General features: G+C 45.5%; 1 protein-coding gene across 3 annotated transcripts; it reads right to left on the bottom strand.

Moving 5' to 3' along the window:
• Positions 1–4,687: 4,687 nt before the first annotated feature.
• SLC46A1 (solute carrier family 46 member 1) lies at positions 4,688–12,502 on the bottom strand. 3 transcript variants are annotated; one of them, XM_029613663.1, is made up of 5 exons: positions 12,212–12,502; positions 9,854–10,706; positions 9,107–9,190; positions 8,309–8,465; positions 4,688–7,555 (listed from the first exon to the last, which is right to left on the bottom strand). In XM_029613663.1, the coding sequence occupies exons 1-5, from the start codon at positions 12,428–12,430 to the stop codon at positions 7,492–7,494; spliced, it is 1,377 nt and encodes a 458-aa protein (XP_029469523.1). In that variant the 5' UTR covers positions 12,431–12,502; the 3' UTR covers positions 4,688–7,491. The 3 variants fall into 3 exon arrangements, with proteins under 3 accessions (XP_029469523.1, XP_029469524.1, XP_029469525.1); XM_029613664.1 differs by lacking the exon at positions 12,212–12,502 and adding an exon at positions 11,323–11,639; XM_029613665.1 differs by lacking the exon at positions 12,212–12,502 and adding an exon at positions 11,334–11,638.
• Between the last annotated feature and the right edge of the window lie 7,642 nt (positions 12,503–20,144).

Here is a 20,144-nt window from a genome sequence, read left to right on the forward strand (position 1 = left end):
ACAGAAACATGGGGATAACCTGCACGGAGCGGCAGTTACTACTCTTAACAGAAACATGGGGGTAACCTGCACGGAGCGGCAGTTACTACCCTTAACAGAAACATGGGGATAACCTGTACAGGGCAGCAGTTACTACCCTTAACAGAAACATGGGGTAACCTGCACAGAGCGGCAGTTACTACTCTTAACAGAAACATGGGGATAACCTGCACAGAGCGGCAGTTACTACTCTTAACAGAAACATGGGGATAACCTGCACGGAGCGGCAGTTACTACCCTTAACAGAAACATGGGGTAACCTGCACAGAGCGGCAGTTACTACTCTTAACAGAAACATGGGGATAACCTGCACGGAGCGGCAGTTACTACTCTTAACAGAAACATGGGATAACCTGCACAGAGCGGCAGTTACTACTCTTAACAGAAACATGGGGATAACCTGCACGGAGCGGCAGTTACTACCCTTAACAGAAACATGGGGATAACCTGCACGGAGCGGCAGTTACTACCCTTAACAGGAACATGGGGGTAACCTGCACAGAGCGGCAGTTACTACCCTTAACAGAAACATGTGGATAACCTGCACGGAGCGGCAGTTACTACTCTTAACAGAAACATGGGGGTAACCTGCACGGAGCGGCAGTTACTACCCTTAACAGAAACATGGGGGTAACCTGCACGGAGCGGCAGTTACTACCCTTAACAGAAACATGGGGGTAACCTGCACGGAGCGGCAGTTACTACCCTTAACAGAAACATGGGGTAACCTGCACAGAGCGGCAGTTACTACTCTTAACAGAAACATGGGGATAACCTGCATGGAGCGGCAGTTACTACCCTTAACAGAAACATGGGGATAACCTGCACGGAGCGGCAGTTACTACCATAAGAATCTTGCTGGGCAGACTGAATGGACCATTTGGTCCTTTTCTGCCATCATTTTTATGTTAGTGTATTAGAAAGAAGCCCAGTCCATCTGGCCCCAAAGCTTAATACCTTGTGCTTGTGAGAGGAGCTGAGCTGCAGCTGGAAGTGGAAGAATGGATCTGTGGTATAGTCTTAGTTTTTTCAAAGTTTTATTTATATAAATCTAGTGACAGATTACAACTTTATTACCAATAAAATATTCAAAATTACAAAAAAGTGACTACAAAACGGTAAGCAAGAATACAATTTGTAATCAGTTCAGCATGCATTCTTCCTTTTTAAATTACACAGTTCACTCATCCCACTCGCATTTATATCATTCATGCAATTTCATGCTCACACACTACAAGTTAATTCCTATAACCCTTCCTCAGAGCCTCCCCAAATCTGTGCCAGAGAGCAAGATAAATCTTTTTTCTGTGAAGTTTTTTCCCAGATGGAGAATCAGTGTTTTATAAACGCTGTACTGCATGCAGTGAAAGCTGGAGGCATAAATGGTGTAATCACTACTGCACACACTCACATGCAGCACGGTACAGCGACAATCCTTGATACAGTAAAAGCATGCTTAACCAGAGGGTCAAGAGCAGGAAGAGGCAGGAGCCTTGGATTTAGCGCAAAGCTCCTGTAGCAGAGAGACGGTTCAGCCGCAGGCTTCTAAGGAGCAGGTTACAGAAGTCCAAGCAGGCAAAGGCAGAACGGATAAAGGTTTTGGTACTGTGTTCAGAATGGAAAGGCCAAATTCTGTTGATATTATACAGCGGGGGTGGCCAACTCCGGTCCTCAAGAGCCACAAACACCTGGTTTTCAAGATATCCACAATGAATATGCACTGCTTCCATTGTATGCAAATCTAGCTCATGCATATTCATTGAGAATATTGATAAAACCAGGCCTGTCTGTGGCTCTCGAAGACCAGAGCTGGCCACCCCTGTTATACAGAAAGAAACAACATGCTTTAACAATGAGAGCACAGAATAAGTGAGAGGAGTCGAAGATAACCCCAAAGTCATGTGCAGAGAAGACAGTTATAATGGTATTATGTCCACCAAAGTAGAAAAACATGGAAGGTGGCAGGAGGCAAAATCTATAACAGAATTCAAGAAAACCTGAGACAGACAGAGAGGACCTTAGAAACACAGAAGTCAGAGGAAAGCCAGAGCTCAGCTGGGGTCTGTAGCTCTGTACCAGGAAGTAAATGGGGCAGACTGAATGGGCCTTATCTGCTGTCATATTTCATGAGGACAATGTTCAACTCCCTGCCTAGGGGCAAGTACCTACTATTGATCATTTCTGAAGTGCTACTCCACAGCCATACATAAGAGACAGTTCCTGCAAAGTACTAATACTACCGATCATTTCTGAAGTGCTACTCAACAGACACACATAAGAGACAGTACCTTCAAAATACTACTACTAATACCAATCATTTCTAAAGCACTACTCAACAGACACACATGAGAAGATCCCTGCAAAGTACTACTACTACCACCAATCATTATTAAAGTGCTACTCAACAGTTCCTGCAAAGTACTACTACCGATCATTTCTAAAGCACTAGTCAGACTCACAGACATAAGAGACAGTTCCTGCAAAGTACTACTACCAATCATTTCTAAAGTGCTACTCAACAGACACACATAAGAGACAGCTCCTGCAAAGTATTAGTTCTGATCATTTCTAAAGTGCCCCACAACAAAAAAAAAAATGAGACAAATCATAAGAACATAAAATATGCCATAATGGATCAGACCAAAGGTCCATCAAGCCCAATATCCCGTTTCCAACAATGGCCAATCCAAATCACAAGTTCCTGGCAATTGCCCATACATTAAATAGATCCCAAGGTACTAATGCTGGAAATAAGCAGTGGCTATTCCTTATTGATTAATAGCAGTTTATAGACTTCTTCTCCAGGAACTTATCCAAACCTTTTTTAAACCCAGCTACAGCAACTAGCATAACCACATCCTCTGGTAATGAAGTTCAGAGCTTAACTATGTGTTGCATGAAAAACAATTTTCTCCGATTTATTTTAAATTAAGGGAGTGCCCCTTAGTCTTTCTAATATCTGAAAGAGTAAATAACTGATCCACATTTACCCATTCAATTCCTTTCTTGATTTTGTAGACTTCATTTCATTTTCATTTAATAAATTTATTAACCACGTCACACAGAAAAGGCCGAAGTGTTGTACAATAAAACAGAACATAAAAATAAGAATATGTACATATAAAATAAAAAATAAAAAAATGTATAATGTAAATGTAAATGTAAATGTATAATGTATAATAAACCCTCTAAGCGACAGATATTTCATCATCACATATTGGCATCTTACCTACACATAATTCGCTGATCAATAAATTCAAGAGACCTGCTGCAGAAGAAAAGCTCGAAGACCACTTCTGACAGTTTTACTGCCAGTGTTTAATCTTAGCTCAAGTGGCAAGGAATTCCATAGGGACGGTGCTGCTACAGAAAAGGCTAATTCTCTAGTAGATGTTAAGTGAGCAAGGACACCAAGGAGTCCACGCTGAGAAGAACGCTGTTGGCGAGACAGTTTGTATACTTTTAACCACGCATTGGCCCATGAACATGTATTTGGGTTTAACAGCTTGGCTACAATCATGCTCGCCCTATAAATGATTTGTTGGTTGATTGGTAACCACTTTATGTTTACAAGTGCTGGGGTTATATGTTGATTCTGCTTTGTACCAGAAATTAGACAAGCAGCACAGTTTAACAATAATTATTAATTAATTATTCCGATGATTTTTATTATAATAAAGTGCATAAGTCTATCTGATGTCTTCCGCCACACAACAGGCCCCAGGCATTCCTAAAACAAGCACCCCAAATTAATATCAGTTGCCCTCTCATCAAACTCTGCAATGATCCCATGCTTCTATCATATCCCCCCTCAGCTGTCTCTTCTCCAAGCTGAACAGTCCTAACCTTTTTAGCCTTTCCTCATAGGGGAGCTGTTCCATTCCTTTTATCATTTTGGTCGCCCTTCTCTGTACCTTCTCCAGTGCAACTATATCTTTTTTGAGATGGAATGACTAGAATTGTACACAGTATTCCAGGTGCGGTCTCACCATGGTGCGATACAGAACCATTAGGACATCCACCGTTTTATTTGCCATTTCCTTCATAATAATTCCCAACATTGTTTGCTTTTTTGACTGCTGCAGCACCCAGAGCCGACTATTTCAATGTGTTATCCACTATGATGCCTAGATCTTTTTCCTGGGTGGTAGCTCCTAATATGGAACCTAACATCGTGTAACTACAGCAAGGATTATTTTTCCCTTTATGCAACACCTTGCACTTGTCCACATTAAATTTCATCTTCCAGTTGGATGCCCAATCTTCCAGTCTCGAAAGGTCCTCCTGCAATTTATCACAATCTGCTTGTGATTTAACTACTCTGAATAATTTTGTATCATCTGCAAATTTGATTACCTCACTCGTCATATTTTTTCCAAATCATTTATAAATATATTGAAAAGCACCGGTCCAAGTACAGATCCCTGAGGCACTCCACTGTTTACCCTTTTCCACTGAGAAAATTGACCATTTAATCCTACTCTCTGTTTCCTGTCTTTAACCAGCTTGTAATCCATGAAAGGACATCGCCTCCTATCCCATGACTTTTTAGTTTTCTTAGAAGCCTCTCATGAGGAACTTTGTCAAACGCCTTCTGAAAATCCAAATACTCTACATCTACCGGTTCACCTTTATCCACATGTTTATTAACCCCTTCAAAAAAATGTAGGAAATTTGTTAGGCAAGACTTCCTTTGGGTAAATTCATGCTGGCTGTGTCCCATTAGATCATGTCTATCTATATGTTCTTTATACAGTTTCCACGATTTTTCCTGCCTCTGAAGTGAGGCTCACCTGACTTTCCTGGATCACCTTTGGAGCCCTTTTTATATATTAGGGTTACAGTGGCCATCTTCCAGTCTTCAGGTACAACATATGATTTTAAATGATAGGTTACAAATTACTTGTATTAGGTCTGAAATTTCATTTTTTAGTTTTTTCAGAACCCGGGGATGTATACTATCCGATCCAGGTAATTTGCTACACTTTGGTTTGTCATTCTGATCTACTACATCTTCCCGGTTTACTGTGATTCAGGTCAGTTCATTTGAATCATCATCCTTGAAAACAGTCTCCAGAACGGATATTTCCCCAACATCCTCATTAGTAAATACCGAAGCAAAGAATTAATTTACTGTTTCCGTGATGACCTTCTCTTCCTTAAGTGCCCCTTTAATCCTGCAAAGTTCTACTACTACTACTGATCACTGCTAAAGCACTACTTGACAGTCACACATAAGAGTTCCTGCAATGTACTACTGCTATCGTTCATTTCTAAAGCAATATGCAACGGACACATAAGAGATAGTTCCTGCAAAATACTACTACTATTTATTTCTAAAACTCTACTCAACAAGCAAACATATGACGGGGTCCTGCAAAGTACTAATGCTCCTACTGATCATTTCTAAAACGCCATTCAACAGACACACAGAAGAAATTAAGTCAAGATCATTGAAAATTAGTACTATTGATCATGTCTAAAGTGCTACTCAATAGACACACATGAGAGATGGTCCCTGAAAATTACTACTACTACTGATCATTTCTCAAAGAGCTATTCAACAGATACACATAAGAGCAGTTCCTGTAAAGTACTACTACTACTGATCATTTCTCAAAGAGCTATTCAACAGATACACATAAGAGCAGTTCCTGTAAAGTACTACTACTACTGATCATTTCTCAAAGTGCTACTCAACAGACACACAAGAGATGGTTTCTACAATGTACTACTACTACTACTGATCATTTTTCAAAGTGCTACTCAACAAACACACATAAGAGATGGTTTCTACAATGTACTACTACTACTGATCATTTTTCAAAGTGCTACTCAACAAACACACATAAGAGATGGTTTCTACAAAGTACTACTACTACTGATCATTTCTCAAAGTGCTACTCAGATACACATAAGAGCAGTTCCTGTAAAGTATTACTACTACTGATCATTTCCCAGAGTGCTACTCAATGGACACGTAAGAGTGGGTCCCTTCAAAAGGCTGTGTGCTATGTTCCCATTGAAAATGAGGTACAAAATGCACACCCTCCCTTCGAATACCATGTATCTATGGATTTTGGACCAGCTTTTTCTGTGAGTTAAATTTTAATGGATATTGCTGTGTGTTATTGTCCTTTTACCTGCACTCACCCATGGGAGAGCCTCCTCGCAGACTGCACAGACCCTTAACCAGAACAAGAGAGAATAATTATACATTTTCTTGTGTTCTTAGCTTTGAAAAATCGCCTTTTTCTATATTTCTGTCTTTAACAGGTCAATTTTATATAATAGTTTCCCAAAATAGAACTGAAAAGCATTCATTCAGGAAAACAATAATATCCAGCTGCTCTCCATGTCCAATAGAGGACGTAGTAGTGAGGTGCATGGAAGGCATCATCACCAGAGCCTTCACCTGCAAGAGACTTGCTCCCTCACTGCTCGGGCCATAGATACTGACTTGCCCAGCCTCATATCCCAGGATCTCTGGGTAAAGAGGGAGAGAGGGGGAAAGGAGATAAGCTAAGCCTAGCTACAGTAATTAAGATAAACTGATAAAGCAAAAGATTACAAATAGCTCCTGGAAGGACAATATTTATGGCTTTTGATAAGCATTTCTTTATGATATGCTATTGTAGGTCTTCAGGGGAGGAGGGAGGGTCAGCTGCTTTTGATCTCATAGGATTTGCATGCAACCTCATGCTTCTTCTCAGTCACTGCACAGACAGAAGCATGGAGGAAACCAGCGAAATGCTATGATTTTATATGATACTACAAGGAGGAGGGGGAGTCTCCGAATGACAGAATGTGTCTGCAAGTAAGGTTACAAAGAAAGAGGTGATAAGCGTGCAAGAGCCTCCCCAACCAGGGACAAGGTCAAACAAGGATATAAAAGACATCTTAATATTTTGCTATCGTACACACTTTCCCTTCCTCTTTCTGCCACAGTATAAGGGAAACTGCTGACCCTCAGAGAAAGACTGGTGCACATACGCTCCCCGGATGACTCAGAGTGTATACCTCATATTTCCTAGTAAATATTTCAGAATCTATCTCATCATTTACGGCATTAAATGGCTCTGAGGCACAGGCAATACATAGAAATACTAAGTAAACAGTACTGCAAGGAGAGACAGAAGCACATGAGAATTCAGTACCGTGCTCCTCTTAACTTCAGAGAAAGAGCATCAGCCCTGCCCCACGCAGCTGCACCTTGCTCCATCATCCTGCCCCACAGCACTCATTTGTGATTAACATGCACAGCTAACGGATCCACAGCATATTAGATTTGGCAAAGTTACTACATCTGTGGTTGATTAAAGTCACAATCTGGAGTGTTTGACATCTGAATCACAGAGAGATGCACAGGCAGCGAGGACGTCACATCTGGTTACCTTCCCACTGCTGACTGGGTTGCTGTCTGCTTACATTGCCCATTGGCAAAATCAGGGATTACTCTTGTGAAGCCTCAGTAAACTCCCTGTATTCCGGCTTGGAACTGCATTTTTCAGTCAACCTAAGAAAGACAAGGAAAATGTCACAGACCAAATCTGGGGGAGAAAACAGCCCCTTAAATTGCAATACCAAACATAGAAAGAAGAAATAATATTTTGGAAATCATCTAACACAAGCTTTTCCCTTAGTCACAGAAAACTCATAAACCAGCCTCTTCCAGCAGGAGGTGCAGTAGGGAATGGTGCAGGAGGCCTGGGTGAGGGGGAAGCTCACAGCTCCTGCAGTCCCAGTCTCTTCCAGCAGGAGGCGCTGTAGGGAATGGTACAGGAGCTCTGTGTGTGGGGAGCTCCTGCAGTCCCAGCCCCTTCCAGCAGGAGGTGCTGTAGGGAATGGTGCAGGAGGACTGGGTTGGGAGAAACTCACATCTCCTGCAGTCCCAGTCTCTCCAAGCAAGAGGTGCTGAAGGGAATGGTTGTGGTGAGGGGGAAGCTCACAGCACCTGCAGTCCCAGCCTCTCCCAGCAGGAAGCACTGTAGGAAATGGTGCAGGAGTCCTGGGTGTGCGGGAAGCTCACAGCTCCTGCAGTCCCAGCCTCTCCCAGCAGGAGGAGCTGTAGAGAATGGTGTTGGCAATGAGAATTTGTAAGCTATTTTTATGAAGCATGGAAACAAAATCCACAAAAGCACAGTAAAGTTTAAAAATTCAGAAGCAATACTTGTAAATCCCCCAGCTCTTTTTTAAATATGCAAAACAGAAAAGAAACAATACAGACAATGTTATTGAAACAAGAATATCTGATCAAGGGCTGCTTTACCCAATAATTGCAACTGGAATAAGAAGTATAAGTCCTCCAAAGAGAAAGGGAAATCCTTTCATGAAGGGCAGGGTCGCAGGGTAAAGAGCATTAAAGAGTCCTGTGGATACCAGCGACGAAAGACCTTCTACACACGCAACTGATGCGAAGAGAGCACCTGGTGAGAGAAGAACAGAGCGCATGAGATTTCCCTAGAGCATTCCTTACAGTGCCTCCTACTGAGAGCTCCTAACCTCACCCTCACACCCAGTGCTCCCATATCATTCCCTACAGCGCCTCCTGCTGAGAGCTCCTAACCCCACCCTCTCACCCAGTGCTCCCATATTCCCTAGAGCACCTCCTGCTGAGAGAGGCTGGGACTGCAGGAGCTGAGAGCTCCTAACCCCACCCTCACCCCCAGTGCTCCCATATCATTCCTTACAGTGCCTCCTGCTGAGAGAGGCTGGGACTGCAGGAGCTGAGAGCTCCTAACCCCACCCTCACCCCCAGTGCTCCCATATCATTCCTTACAGTGCCTCCTGCTGAGAGAGGCTGGGACTGCAGGAGCTGAGAGCTCCTAACCCCACCCTCGCCTCCAGTGCTCCCATATCATTCCTTACAGTGCCTCCTGCTGAGAGAGGCTGGGACTGCAGGAGCTGAGAGCTCCTAACCCCACCCTCACCCCCCAGTGCTCCCATATCATTCCCTACAGCGCCTCCTGCTGGGTAGGCTAGGACTGCAGAAAGCTTGATCGCCCATCACATCAAGCGCTTCCTGCATAAGATTTTTGCTTCCATGTTAGAACTCATAACTGCTTACCCTGTTCTCTCTCATCCACCAGCTTTGAAAGCTTTGACCGTATTACAGGAGTTGTTGCCATTGCTAAAAATCGGATTCCAAAACCTAGAACAGAAAAGATATTATAACCTGAGATATCATACAGTACTGAAAGATCTCCAGTGCAGATGAAATTTAAGCTTCACACAGTACTCTTGATTCATTACACACACAAATATTGAGGTAGCTGGTGGATCATAAAGTAGTTGATATAAGCAGCAGCCCTCCATTTGCCTTCCTTCCCAACCCCTCCACATATTCTCCCCCCCAATTCCCCTCTTTTATCACCTGCCATAATCCTCCATTAACCTCTTATATCTCTCCTCTCTTAAATTTAATTTTTGTGGTGTGATTGCACCATGGTACCTATACGCAAGCTGCCACTGGCTGTGCTGGAAACTCATGGATCCTGCAGTCCCAGCTTCTCCCAGCAGGAGGTACTGTAGGAAATGGTGCAGGAGCACTGGCTGAGGGAGAGCTCACAGCTCCTGCAGTCCCAGCCTCAGGTGTTGTAGGGAATGGTGCAGGACCGCTGGGTGTGAGGGGGAGATCACAGGTCCTGCAATCCCAGCCTCCCCCAGCAGGAGGAAATGGTGCAGGGGCACTGACTTTGGTGGAGCAGGACTGCGGTACCTGAGAGTTGCCTCACAGCCAGTGGCAAACCACGTCACCCCCTTCTTGCTCTTTGGAGCGTTTTCTGATGCAGCAGACACTCTGACTGCATCTCACCTGTAAACATCAGAGCAGTTGTAGTTGCCACGGAAATGACAATCAGTCCGGAGATGTTGGAGAGCAGGCCCATTTCTGCCACCCAAGCATCCTCCAGGCACAGCTGCAGCGCCCTGAGCCCTGCCAGGCTGCTGAGGTATGTCAGATGTTCGGCTGCTGAAGCATAGCCGATGAGATCAGAGCCCCAGCACAGCGGAGAGCTCAGTTCATACAGCACAAAGAGGTCCTTGGCCCCAAAATGCACAGTGACAACGAGCAGGAGAGCCAGTGAATAAAGGCAGAGCTGGGCACGGTGCCTGTCCTCGCCCGGCACAGTGAATAGGCGATACACAGTCAGGTAGTGGCGGCTGCTAAACAGTTTCGCACATTTCTTTTCGCGCACAGACTCTCGAACGCAGAAGATCGCATAAAGCGCTGTGACAAGGTTCCCAGCAAACACCAACCAGAAGGGGTTGATGTAGCCTTGGGCTTTGCACCAGTGTCCACCGATGATGCTGGCCAACATGCCCGCTATCCCCAGACAGGCCTCCAGGATCGCCACCCGGAAGGTCCGTGAGCGCCGGTCACTTGTGTCGGCAATGGAAGCGAAGCAAGCCGCAAGGATCATGTTGAAGTCCCCACACAGGCCACTGAGAATCCGTCCGAGCAAGAAGTAGCCAACGTGCAGTTTCTGGTACATGACGACAAGGTAGATAGCAGCCTGCAGGGCCAGGCCAAGGGCTGGAAGAATGAGCACCGGACGGCGCCCAACACTGTCACTCCAGGGGCCGAGAAGCATGACAGCAAAGAGCCCGGCCAGGAAGCCCCCCAGATTAATATAAAGGTTCCAGTGAGCTGTCATGGTCTCCAGTTCCTGAAGAGTAAGGAAAGGAAAAGTTATCAACGGTATGACAGCAATCCCAGGCTGCAATCAGCACCAACCCTTCCTGAAGGGGCTGCCAATCCCCTGGTGCGGCCATAGAGGCAAAAGACTTCCTGCCCTTCTGCTTTCTTAAATATTGCCAAAGTATTAACCTCTAGAGTCAGAGGACAGCATTTCCTCCATTATTTATTTATTTAATTTATTTTAAAGGCTTTTCTATGCCGACATTCGTAGGGCACATCATGCCGGCTTACAATGAACTGATAAGAGGAAATACAGAGAACAAAAAACCAAATCGTAGATAACAAAACAAAGAATTAATTCAAAAAAGGGAAATAAATACAAAAGGGCATTATGCAACATATATTTGGAAGGGCTAGGAGGGCAAAAGGCAGAGAAATAGGGGGGGGGACGGACACTTTGTACAGGCGATACACTGATATCTTAACTAGGAAGTCGTGGAGTACCAAACTGGATTCAGGGAAGGAAAGTAGCCTACCAGGGAAACAGGGAAAGGTAAGGTGGGGAGACGCATGGGAGGAGGTGCGGAGGCTGGCTGTGTAGGATCAGTAAAAGAACTGTTATACTAAAAGGTCCATTATCCTACCCAACACTTACAACTTGCATCAAACACCGGGCAACGAGAGCCTGCTCTGTAGCCAGCGAAGTTACTTAACCACTTTTGCCCCTGGGATGGGGGTCGCATGGTCCGGGGCTCTCCCTGACTATTACTCCAGAAACCGGATGGCATGGGCCGGGATCTCTCCATCCCTCCTCCCTCGGGATGGGATCATATGACCCGAGGCTTTCACCCTCCTCCTTCATCGCAGGGCCCGGGATTCTCTCCCTCCTCCTCCCCGGGATGGGATCGCAGGGCCCGGGGTTCTCCCTCCCTCCTTCCCCTTGACGGGATCGCATGGCCCGGGACTCTCGCTCTCCCGCCTTCCACGGGATATGATCGCATGGCCCAGGGCTCTCCCTCCCTCCCTCCCTCCCTCCTCCCCTGGGATGGGATCACATGACACGGGGCTTTCACCCTCCTCCCCCCGGGATGGGATCGCACGGTCCGAGGTTCTCTCCCTCCTCCTCCTCCCCCTCCCCGGGATGGGATCGCAGGGCTCAGGGTTCTCTCCCTCCTCCTCCCCGGGATGGGATCGCAGGGCCCGGGATTCTCCCTCCCTCCTTCCCCTTGACGGGATCGCATGGCCTGGGACTCTCGCTCTCCCGCCTTCCACGGGCTATGATAGCATGGCCCAGGGCTCTCCCTCCCTCCTCCAGAAACCGGATCACATGGCCCGGGATCTCTCCCTCACTCCTCCCCTGGGATGGGATCACATGACCCGGGGCTTTCACCCTCCTCCCTCCCCTCGGGATGGGATCGCACGGTCCGAGGTTCTCTCCCTCCTCCTCCTCCTCCCCGGGATGGGATCGCAGGGCTCAGGGTTCTCTCCCCTCCTCCTCCCCGGGATGGGATCGCAAGTCCCGGCTCCTCTCACCTGCTGTAGCGGGTCCGGAGATCCGCTCTGGTTGCGGCATCCACGCTCCCGTGTGCCATTGTAGCCCAGCTGAGCGCCGAGCCGGTCCCACAGGTACTGCGTGGTAAGCGGCCCCTGCAGCGCCAGCGAGAACATGGCCAGGAAGAGCAGCGGCTCCACAGTCAGCCTGCAGCGGCCAGGCGGGCCCGGTGGGGGCTCGGAAGGTCCAGGCGGAGCCATACCGGCACCGGCGACAGCGGCAGCGGCAGCCGAGCTTCCGCTTCCCAGCCCCAGCCGGTCCCTGCTCCTGACCCCGCCCCCTCGGCTCAGTCCCGTCCGGCCCCTCCAGGCCCGCCCCCTCGGCTCAGTCCCGTCCGGCCCCTCCAGGCCCGCCCCCTCAGTTCTGTCCCGTCCGCCCTCTCACGGCCCCGCCCCTCGGCTCAGACCTGTACCTTCCTGGCACCGCCCCCTCGGCTCTGTCCCCTCCTCCCTCTCCCGGTCCGCCCCCTCGGCTCAGTTCTGTCCTTGCGCTCTCGGTCTCTTTTCATTCTGACGTTTTCGGAGCAGGAGGCTGCGAGATCTGCAGAGCTCCGGGGGTCTTCACCCTTTGCTCGGATTCTCCCTGAACCCCGTGGGAAATACAAATGGAAGCAAACGCAGAAGCAAAACCCAATTTTTAACGATAATCTGAAGCCAGAATTTGTATTTACACTGAGCTAAAGACTAGACTCAGCGCCTCTGAGCTCTGCCGCTGCGACACTATGCAGACCCTCCTGCGCTCTACAAGGATTGAGGACATTGCACCCGTGTCCCCTCTGAAATAAGGGTCACAGATTCCAAGCCCACAGCTCCTGGGACACTACAGATACCCAGGAGCTCAGCAAGGATTTAGGACAATGTGGCATATTGCACCCATATCCACTCTGAAATAAGGGTGCCAGACTCCAGGGCCATAGCTCCTGGGATGCTGTGCAGACTCCCAGAAGCTCTGCAAGGATTTAGGACAATGTGGCACATTGCACCCATGTCCCCTCTCAAATAAGGATATTGTCCCATTCCATGGCAGAAGTTAAAAGCTAAAGTCACTTGTAGGATGTGGGAATTGTTGCATTAGGCAGTCCGCAGAATGGGCCCATGGACTACTGCTCTTACCTCCTGCCCCTGACACCAGGGCAGGCCCCCGAATAGCTGCATGGCTGACCGCTGGGTCTGAGAAGCTGATGCGGTGGATGGGAGAGAGACGCTGACACCAACTCTGGGCTGCCTTAATTGTGCACATTCCCAACTTCCTGTTATTGAAAGGGCTGGTAGTGGGAATTTCCTCACAGCACCTGCTGATGACATCAGGGTTCCCTTCCTATATAAGGCTCACTCTCCTTGTACTCCCCACCTCGGCAAAGGGTCATCTCCTTAGAGAAGTGCATTGCCTCAGTGTTCTTGATTCCTGACTTCTGTTCCTGGTTCCTGCCGTGGCCCTGAGTTTCTCTGTCTCAATCCCGGTTCCATTGGCTGTCTGCTTCATCTCGAGTTTCTGTCTTTCTGGTCAGTCTTCCTCATCTGTCTTCAGTGTCCCTCCTTGCTCCTGCAGCTCCTCATCCTTCTTTTCATTACTTCTCTCTTTGGATTGGACTTCTGGCTTAACCTCAGATTGACTTTGATGCTGCTTGACCTCCACCTGCCACTGACCACTGTCTGTTTACCAGTATTGACTGATTTTCACCTGGCCTGACCTTTGCCTAAACCTCAGTCCTGAGAGAATTCTGCCCACCTTGACCACAGCCTAAACCGACTCTGATTTCCTGCCGCCTGCCCTGACTGCTGCTTGACGTGACTCCGCTTTCCTTACTGTGCTGGCATGCAACATTTTCCAGCTGATGGATCTTCCCCCCCACCCCCCACAGAGGTTCTCGCCTAAGTCCAGCCGGCCCCAGCTCCCAAGGGCTCAACCTAAGGGAATGAGGGCCGGCTGGACTTAGGTGAGGACCTCTGTGGGGCATGAAGGATGGTATTGGTGATGCTCCAGTAGGGTCTCTGCTTCAGTCAGCTCCACCTGCCGATGGTGGAGACCTGCAGGGCTCCTCTCTGTAGATTGCACCAACTCCCCCTTGGCCCAATGGTCCACTTCTGCAGCATATTGCAAAGGCCATGGACCCGGCAGTCACCTCAGGCCTCCAGGCCTAGCACAGAGGATTCTGCAACAGCAGAAGTACCTAGAGCTCATGGCTATGTCAATGGAGCTGCTTAGCACCCATCTGGATGCAGCGGCTGTTTTGGCTGTTCCCTCACCTCTGGACACAACCGCAGCCCCTCCAGTGGTATCTGCGTCATCCACGCTGCAGTTACCGGCTCCACCCTGGTACACTGGGGAACCGAAGCAGTTAAGAGGATTCTTGAACCAGTGTTTCATGCACTTCTCCCTCCAGCCGACACTGTTCCCTAATGACTCTATGAAGACCACCTTCATGCTTTCTCTGTTGGATGGGAAGGCCTTGGCCCTGGCCTCCCCCTTGTGGGAGTGAGCAGACCCCTTCTGCAGAATCCACAACAGTTTGTCTGGGCCTTCAAGCTGGTCTTTGATGAGTCAAGCTGGTTGGCCATGGTGGGTTCGGACTTCCTCCACCTATGCCACAGTAGTCGGCCCTTAATGGACTTCACAGTAGAGTTCAAAACCTAGGCCATGGAGCTCAACTGGGGAGAGGACAACCTCCACAGTATTTTCAAGGAAGGGACTGTCTTCACGGATCTAGGTTGAGCTAGCCGCTCGTTAGCTCCCTAAGTCTTTGGACAGGAGGGTCGATAGACTTGGCTGGGAGGATCGATAGTCACTTCCAGCAATGAGCCTGGGAACTTTGCCTGCTATGCAGACCATTTGCACCTCTTGATATATTGTTTGATAGGTTAAGTAGCAGGGTTTCAGTGCTGTGATTTTTCCTGAAACTGTATTGTACAAGGTGTAGGATGTTGTTGGTATCGAGATGTTCATTTAGTTGCTTCAGGGCCGCTTTCTCTGTCATTTTAGCGAGTAGGGGTAGGTTTGAGATTGGACAGTAGTTGTTCAGATCATCTGGGTTGAGGTTCTTTTTTTTTTTATTATTGGTTTGATCGTTGCAGTTTTAATTTGTCAGGTAGCTCACTTTCTTCGAGAGATTTATTTATGATTGCCGCGATTTTTGGAGCGATGGTGTGCGCTATTTCCTTTAGATCATGTTGGGATTGTGTCTAGATCATGGTGGGCTGGGTTGATTTTTCTTAGAAGTTTCTCTGTTTCGGTAGTTGAGATTGGATCGAATTTAGACCATGGTATTATGTTTTTGAAGGATAGTTGGTCATCAGTGATCATGGATTTATTGATGTTTCCAGTTATTTTGCTGATTTTGTTTTTGAAGAACATGGCGAGGTCTTGGCTTAAGTTTTTGGTTTGTGATGTAGGACTGTTGTTATTTTCTGATATGAGGTTGTTTGGGGATATGGAGTTGTTGGTGGAGTTTTTGATTTTTTGACTATAGTAGTCACGTTTGGTGTCGTTGATCATTTTTTTATATGAAGCGAGTTGCATGTGGTACCTTTCCAGTGTTAAGGGACATTTGTTTTTTTGCCATTCCTTTTCTTTTTTCCTTAGGTTGGATTTTGTGACTCTTAGTTGGGTGTTGAACCATGGGTTGTTTTTTTCTCTTTTGTTCTTTATCAGTTTTGTTCTTTCCGGGTTTATGTTATTGGCAGTATCTGCTGTAAGATGGAACCATGACTGTATGGTATTGTTTATGTTGGAGAGATCCAGATTTATTAGTTGTTTTCCGAGTTCTTGTTGAAGGATGTTGGTTTGGAAGGGTGGTCGGTATTTGAAGGAGAATGGTTCATTTGTTTTGGTCGTGTTGTTGATGTTTGCTTGTGTCTTGCAGTGTAGGAGGTAGTGATCAGACCATGGGACAGGTTTATATGATATTGATGTATCTGAAAAGAGGTGATTTGTGAAAATCAGATCCAGTGTGGGGCTGGCTTTGTGTGTTGGGTTGTTCACTTGTTGATTGAGGTTTAAAGTTGATAGCACGTCAAGCATGGTTTGGCATAAGAACATAAGAACATGCCATACTGGGTCAGACCAAGGGTCCATCAAGCCCAGCATCCTGTTTCCAACAGTGGCCAATCCAGGCCATAAGAACCTGGCAAGTACCCAAAAACTAAGTCTATTCCATGTTACCATTGCTAATGGCAGTGGCTATACTCTAGGTGAAATTAATAGCAGGTAATGGACTTCTCCTCCAAGAACTTATCCAATCCTTTTTTAAACACAGCTATACTAACTGCACTTACCACATCCTCTGGCAACAAATTCCAGAGTTTAATTGTGCGTTGAGTAAAAAAGAACTTTCTCCGATTAGTTTTAAATGTGCCCCATGCTAACTTCATGGAGTGCCCCCTAGTCTTTCTACTATCCGAAAGAGTAAATAACCGATTCAAATCTACCCGTTCTAGACCTCTCATGATTTTAAACACCTCTATCATATCCCCCCTCAGTCGTCTCTTCTCCAAGTTGAAAAGTCCTAACCTCTTTAGTCTTTTCTCATAGGAGAGGTGTTCCATTCCCCTTATCATTTTGGTAGCCCTTCTCTGTACCTTCTCCATCGCAATTATATCTTTTTTGAGATGTGGCTCTGTCTCCAATTTAAAGGGCCCACAGGGGGAAAAGCTCCACAGCCCTTTCTGATTATGTCATGCCTGCAGCCCTATAAAAGGGCTTCTCTGCTAGTCCCTTGTTGCCTTCATAAGGAGTTGCTTGCTCCTGGAGTTCCTGGATTTCTTGTTCTTCACTTCTTCATGTTCTTCATTTGGAGCTCCACCATGTTCCATGTTCCTGGTCTCTCGTTGGTTACTGGTTCCTGTCTTCCGTGTCTTGTTCCTGTGTCCCAGTCTTCGCCATGTTCCTGAATCTAAGTTCCATGTCTTGATCCTGGTTCCTGAGTCTTTGTCTTGCTCCCAAGTCCAGAGCCTTCTAAGTATTCGGAGCCCTGCACCCAAGTCCTGATTTTGGGGTGGGCTGTGTAGGTCTTGCCGCTACCCTAGTCCTGGGGCCAAGTCTTCTAAGTCCGTGGAGTTCTGTGCCTCATCTCCAGAGTCTGTGTCTTCATTTCCTGAGGTCCAGTCCAGGTCTCCATCTTCAGTTTAACCTCAAGTCTTCGTTTCTGCTTCAAGTATTGTAACAACTAGTTCAGATAAAACAAATTCCATAGTCATGAAACAGAAAATGATATCTGTAGACTCTTTCATTGATTCCTTTGCTCAAAATCTACCCTTTAGTTCCAGTTACTAATCTTAATGATACCATTTCCATTTGGAATTCCGCAATTACTACAACCTTAGACACTGTAGCCCCATTAAAAAAAAGTCCTTGTAAAAAAAGACAAACCAAAAGCTCCCTGGTTTTCCAAACCCTTGCACTCTTTTAAGAGTTTACTAAGAAAAAATGAGCAAATCTGGCATTGTAAAAAAACTGCAGATGCAAAGAACTCTTATTATCGTATTCTATATCAATACACTAAAGAGTTGAACCTAGCTAAGAAAACTTTCTTCGCGAAAAAAATCTCATTGGCAAATGGAAATCCTAGTGTGCTTTTTAATATCTTTAGATCCTTAACCTCCATGGACTCTAATAACTTTACTACCTATGACATGTCAACTTGTAATAAAATAGCAAAGCACTTCAAATCCAAAGTGGATTTGATATCGAATGAGTTTAAACATCTACCCTACCCCAATTTTAGTAATGCTCCACCTAACCAGAACTGGTCGGATTTTTCATCGGTATCTGAGTCCACTATACTAACTATTATACAAAAACAGAAAGTTTCCAACTCTCCTTTTAATCCATGCTCAGGTTCCCTCTTTAAATCCCTAGTAAGTTTCTCTGTTCCATGATCAACCAGACCCTTGAATCTGGTCAATTCCAAGACAGCTTAAAACAAATTTCTATACTTCCAATTATAAAAAATAAATCTAAAGATCCCCTAGACCCAAATAATCTTAGACTTATAGCATCATTACCCTCTCTGGCAAAACTCTTAGAATCTGTAGTTCTACACCAATTAACAGATTTTCTTTCTGATCACGACATTTTACATTCTGGACAACATGGCTTCCTACGGAGACACTTCTTTCATCCTTTGACACTCTTCTATGAGGCTTTGACTCTAACACAGACTTTATCATGGTCTTCTTAGATATTTCCGCAGCTTTAGACACTCTTGATCACCAGATTCTTATCTCAGGTCTTCAATCTTTAGGTATTTCTGCTACTTTTCTAAATTGGTTTTCATCTTTTCTATCAGGCCATACTCAGCAAATTTACATTGGCAAGCATTCATCAGAACAATACACGATTTCATCTGGGGTCCCACAAGGTTCTTCTTTATCTCCTATTCTTTTTAATACCTACTTGCTTCCTCTTTGTCAATTTCTTTCTTCTCTAAACATACAATTCAAAATCTATGCAAAAGACATTCAGTTTTTGGTTCCTTATAATTCTTCTTGATCTTCTACTCTTTCTATGGTGACTTTATTCTTGAATACTATCAACACATGGCTATCTCATAATCGCTTAAAATTAAACCCCTCTAAAACTGAAATAGTTCATCTAACGTCAATCTCTAGTTCTAATATTGGTCCCCCTTCTCACCTTTCACTAAATGGACTATCCATTCCAATTGCACCCAATCTAGGGATTATATTAAATTCAGATTTATCCATGACACAACACATTTCAGCAGTAACAAAAAAATCTTTTTATAAACTTCAATTATTAAAACATCTTCGTCCCATGCTGTTTCACCATGACTTTTGTACTGTCCTTCAATCTCTTGTCTTTTCCGGTCTTCACTACTTCAACGCACTCTATCTAGGCTTACCTGATTCTACTATTCATCCCTTACAAATGATTATTATTTATTTATTTATTTAGCATTTTTCTATACCGACTTTCCAATAACAGAATTATTGATCAATTCGGTTTACATTCTCAACAATAACAATGACAAGTAAATGTCTTACAATGAACAGGTCGAATTAACTTGGGTTAAGATATATGGGGTTAATAACATAATTAAAAGGTACGGTGCCTAATGTAGTCTAGCTAAGCAGGTGGTATTATAATGTTGTTAGATAATTAGACTGCCAAAGAATATGTGATTTCTAGAGGTCTATATAGTTCTCTAGCGTGTTCCCACGGAGGGGATCATTGGCAGGGATATTCCGCAAGTTGATGTTAAGGGAAAGCTTGGTTGAATAACCAAGTCTTGAGTCGTTTTTTAAATGTAGTGGAGCATTGCACTGATCTGAGATCTGACGGGAGAGTGTTCCAGATTTTAGGACCTGCTGTGGAGAAAGCTCTTTTGCTTAATGCTGACTTCATCGGTGGGATTTGAAGGTTGTTTTTGTAGGCTTGTCTCACTGGTCTGGTAGAGGTGTGGAGTTGGAGAGGGAATTTGAGCTCGAGTGGTGCCAGGTTGGGTAGTGCCTTGTGGGTTACTGAGAGCACTTTGAAAAGTATTCTGAATTTGACGGGAAGCCAGTGTAGGCTTTTTAAGATGGGTGAGATGTGGTCTCTTTTGTTGGACTTGGTTAAGATCCTCGCTGCAGCGTTTTGCAGCATCTGTAGCGGTTTTATGGCGTTTGCAGGTAGACCCAGTAGAAGTGAGTTGCAGTAGTCTATTTTCATGAGAATGATTGCTTGTAGAACTAATCGGAAGTCTTTAAAATGTAGGAGAGGTCTCAGTCTTTTTAGGACTTGTAATTTGAAGAATCCGTCCTTTACGATGTTATTTATGAGTGATCTGTAATTCATTTGATTGTCCAGTATAATTCCTAGATTTCTGACTTGTGGGGTCATTGTTAATTGGGTAGACATGATGGTACTTGGAAGTGTGTTGGTTCCATTTTGGGAGATGAGGAGATATTCTGTTTT

Source organism: Rhinatrema bivittatum, chromosome 8 (assembly GCF_901001135.1).
Source record: "Rhinatrema bivittatum chromosome 8, aRhiBiv1.1, whole genome shotgun sequence".
Taxonomy (NCBI): domain Eukaryota; kingdom Metazoa; phylum Chordata; class Amphibia; order Gymnophiona; family Rhinatrematidae; genus Rhinatrema; species Rhinatrema bivittatum.

Excerpts from the sequence above, each read along its gene's own strand:
- SLC46A1 (XM_029613663.1), bottom strand. The coding sequence starts at position 12,430 with ATGGCTCCGCCTGGACCTTCCGAGCCCCCACCGGGCCCGCCTGGCCGC. Across the intron at positions 9,191-9,853 it reads AACTGCTCTGATGTTTACAG|GTTTTGGAATCCGATTTTTA; the intron begins GTGAGATGCAGT and ends TTTCTGTTCTAG. Across the intron at positions 7,556-8,308 it reads ATTCCAGTTGCAATTATTGG|GTTGACTGAAAAATGCAGTT; the intron begins GTAAAGCAGCCC and ends TGTCTTTCTTAG.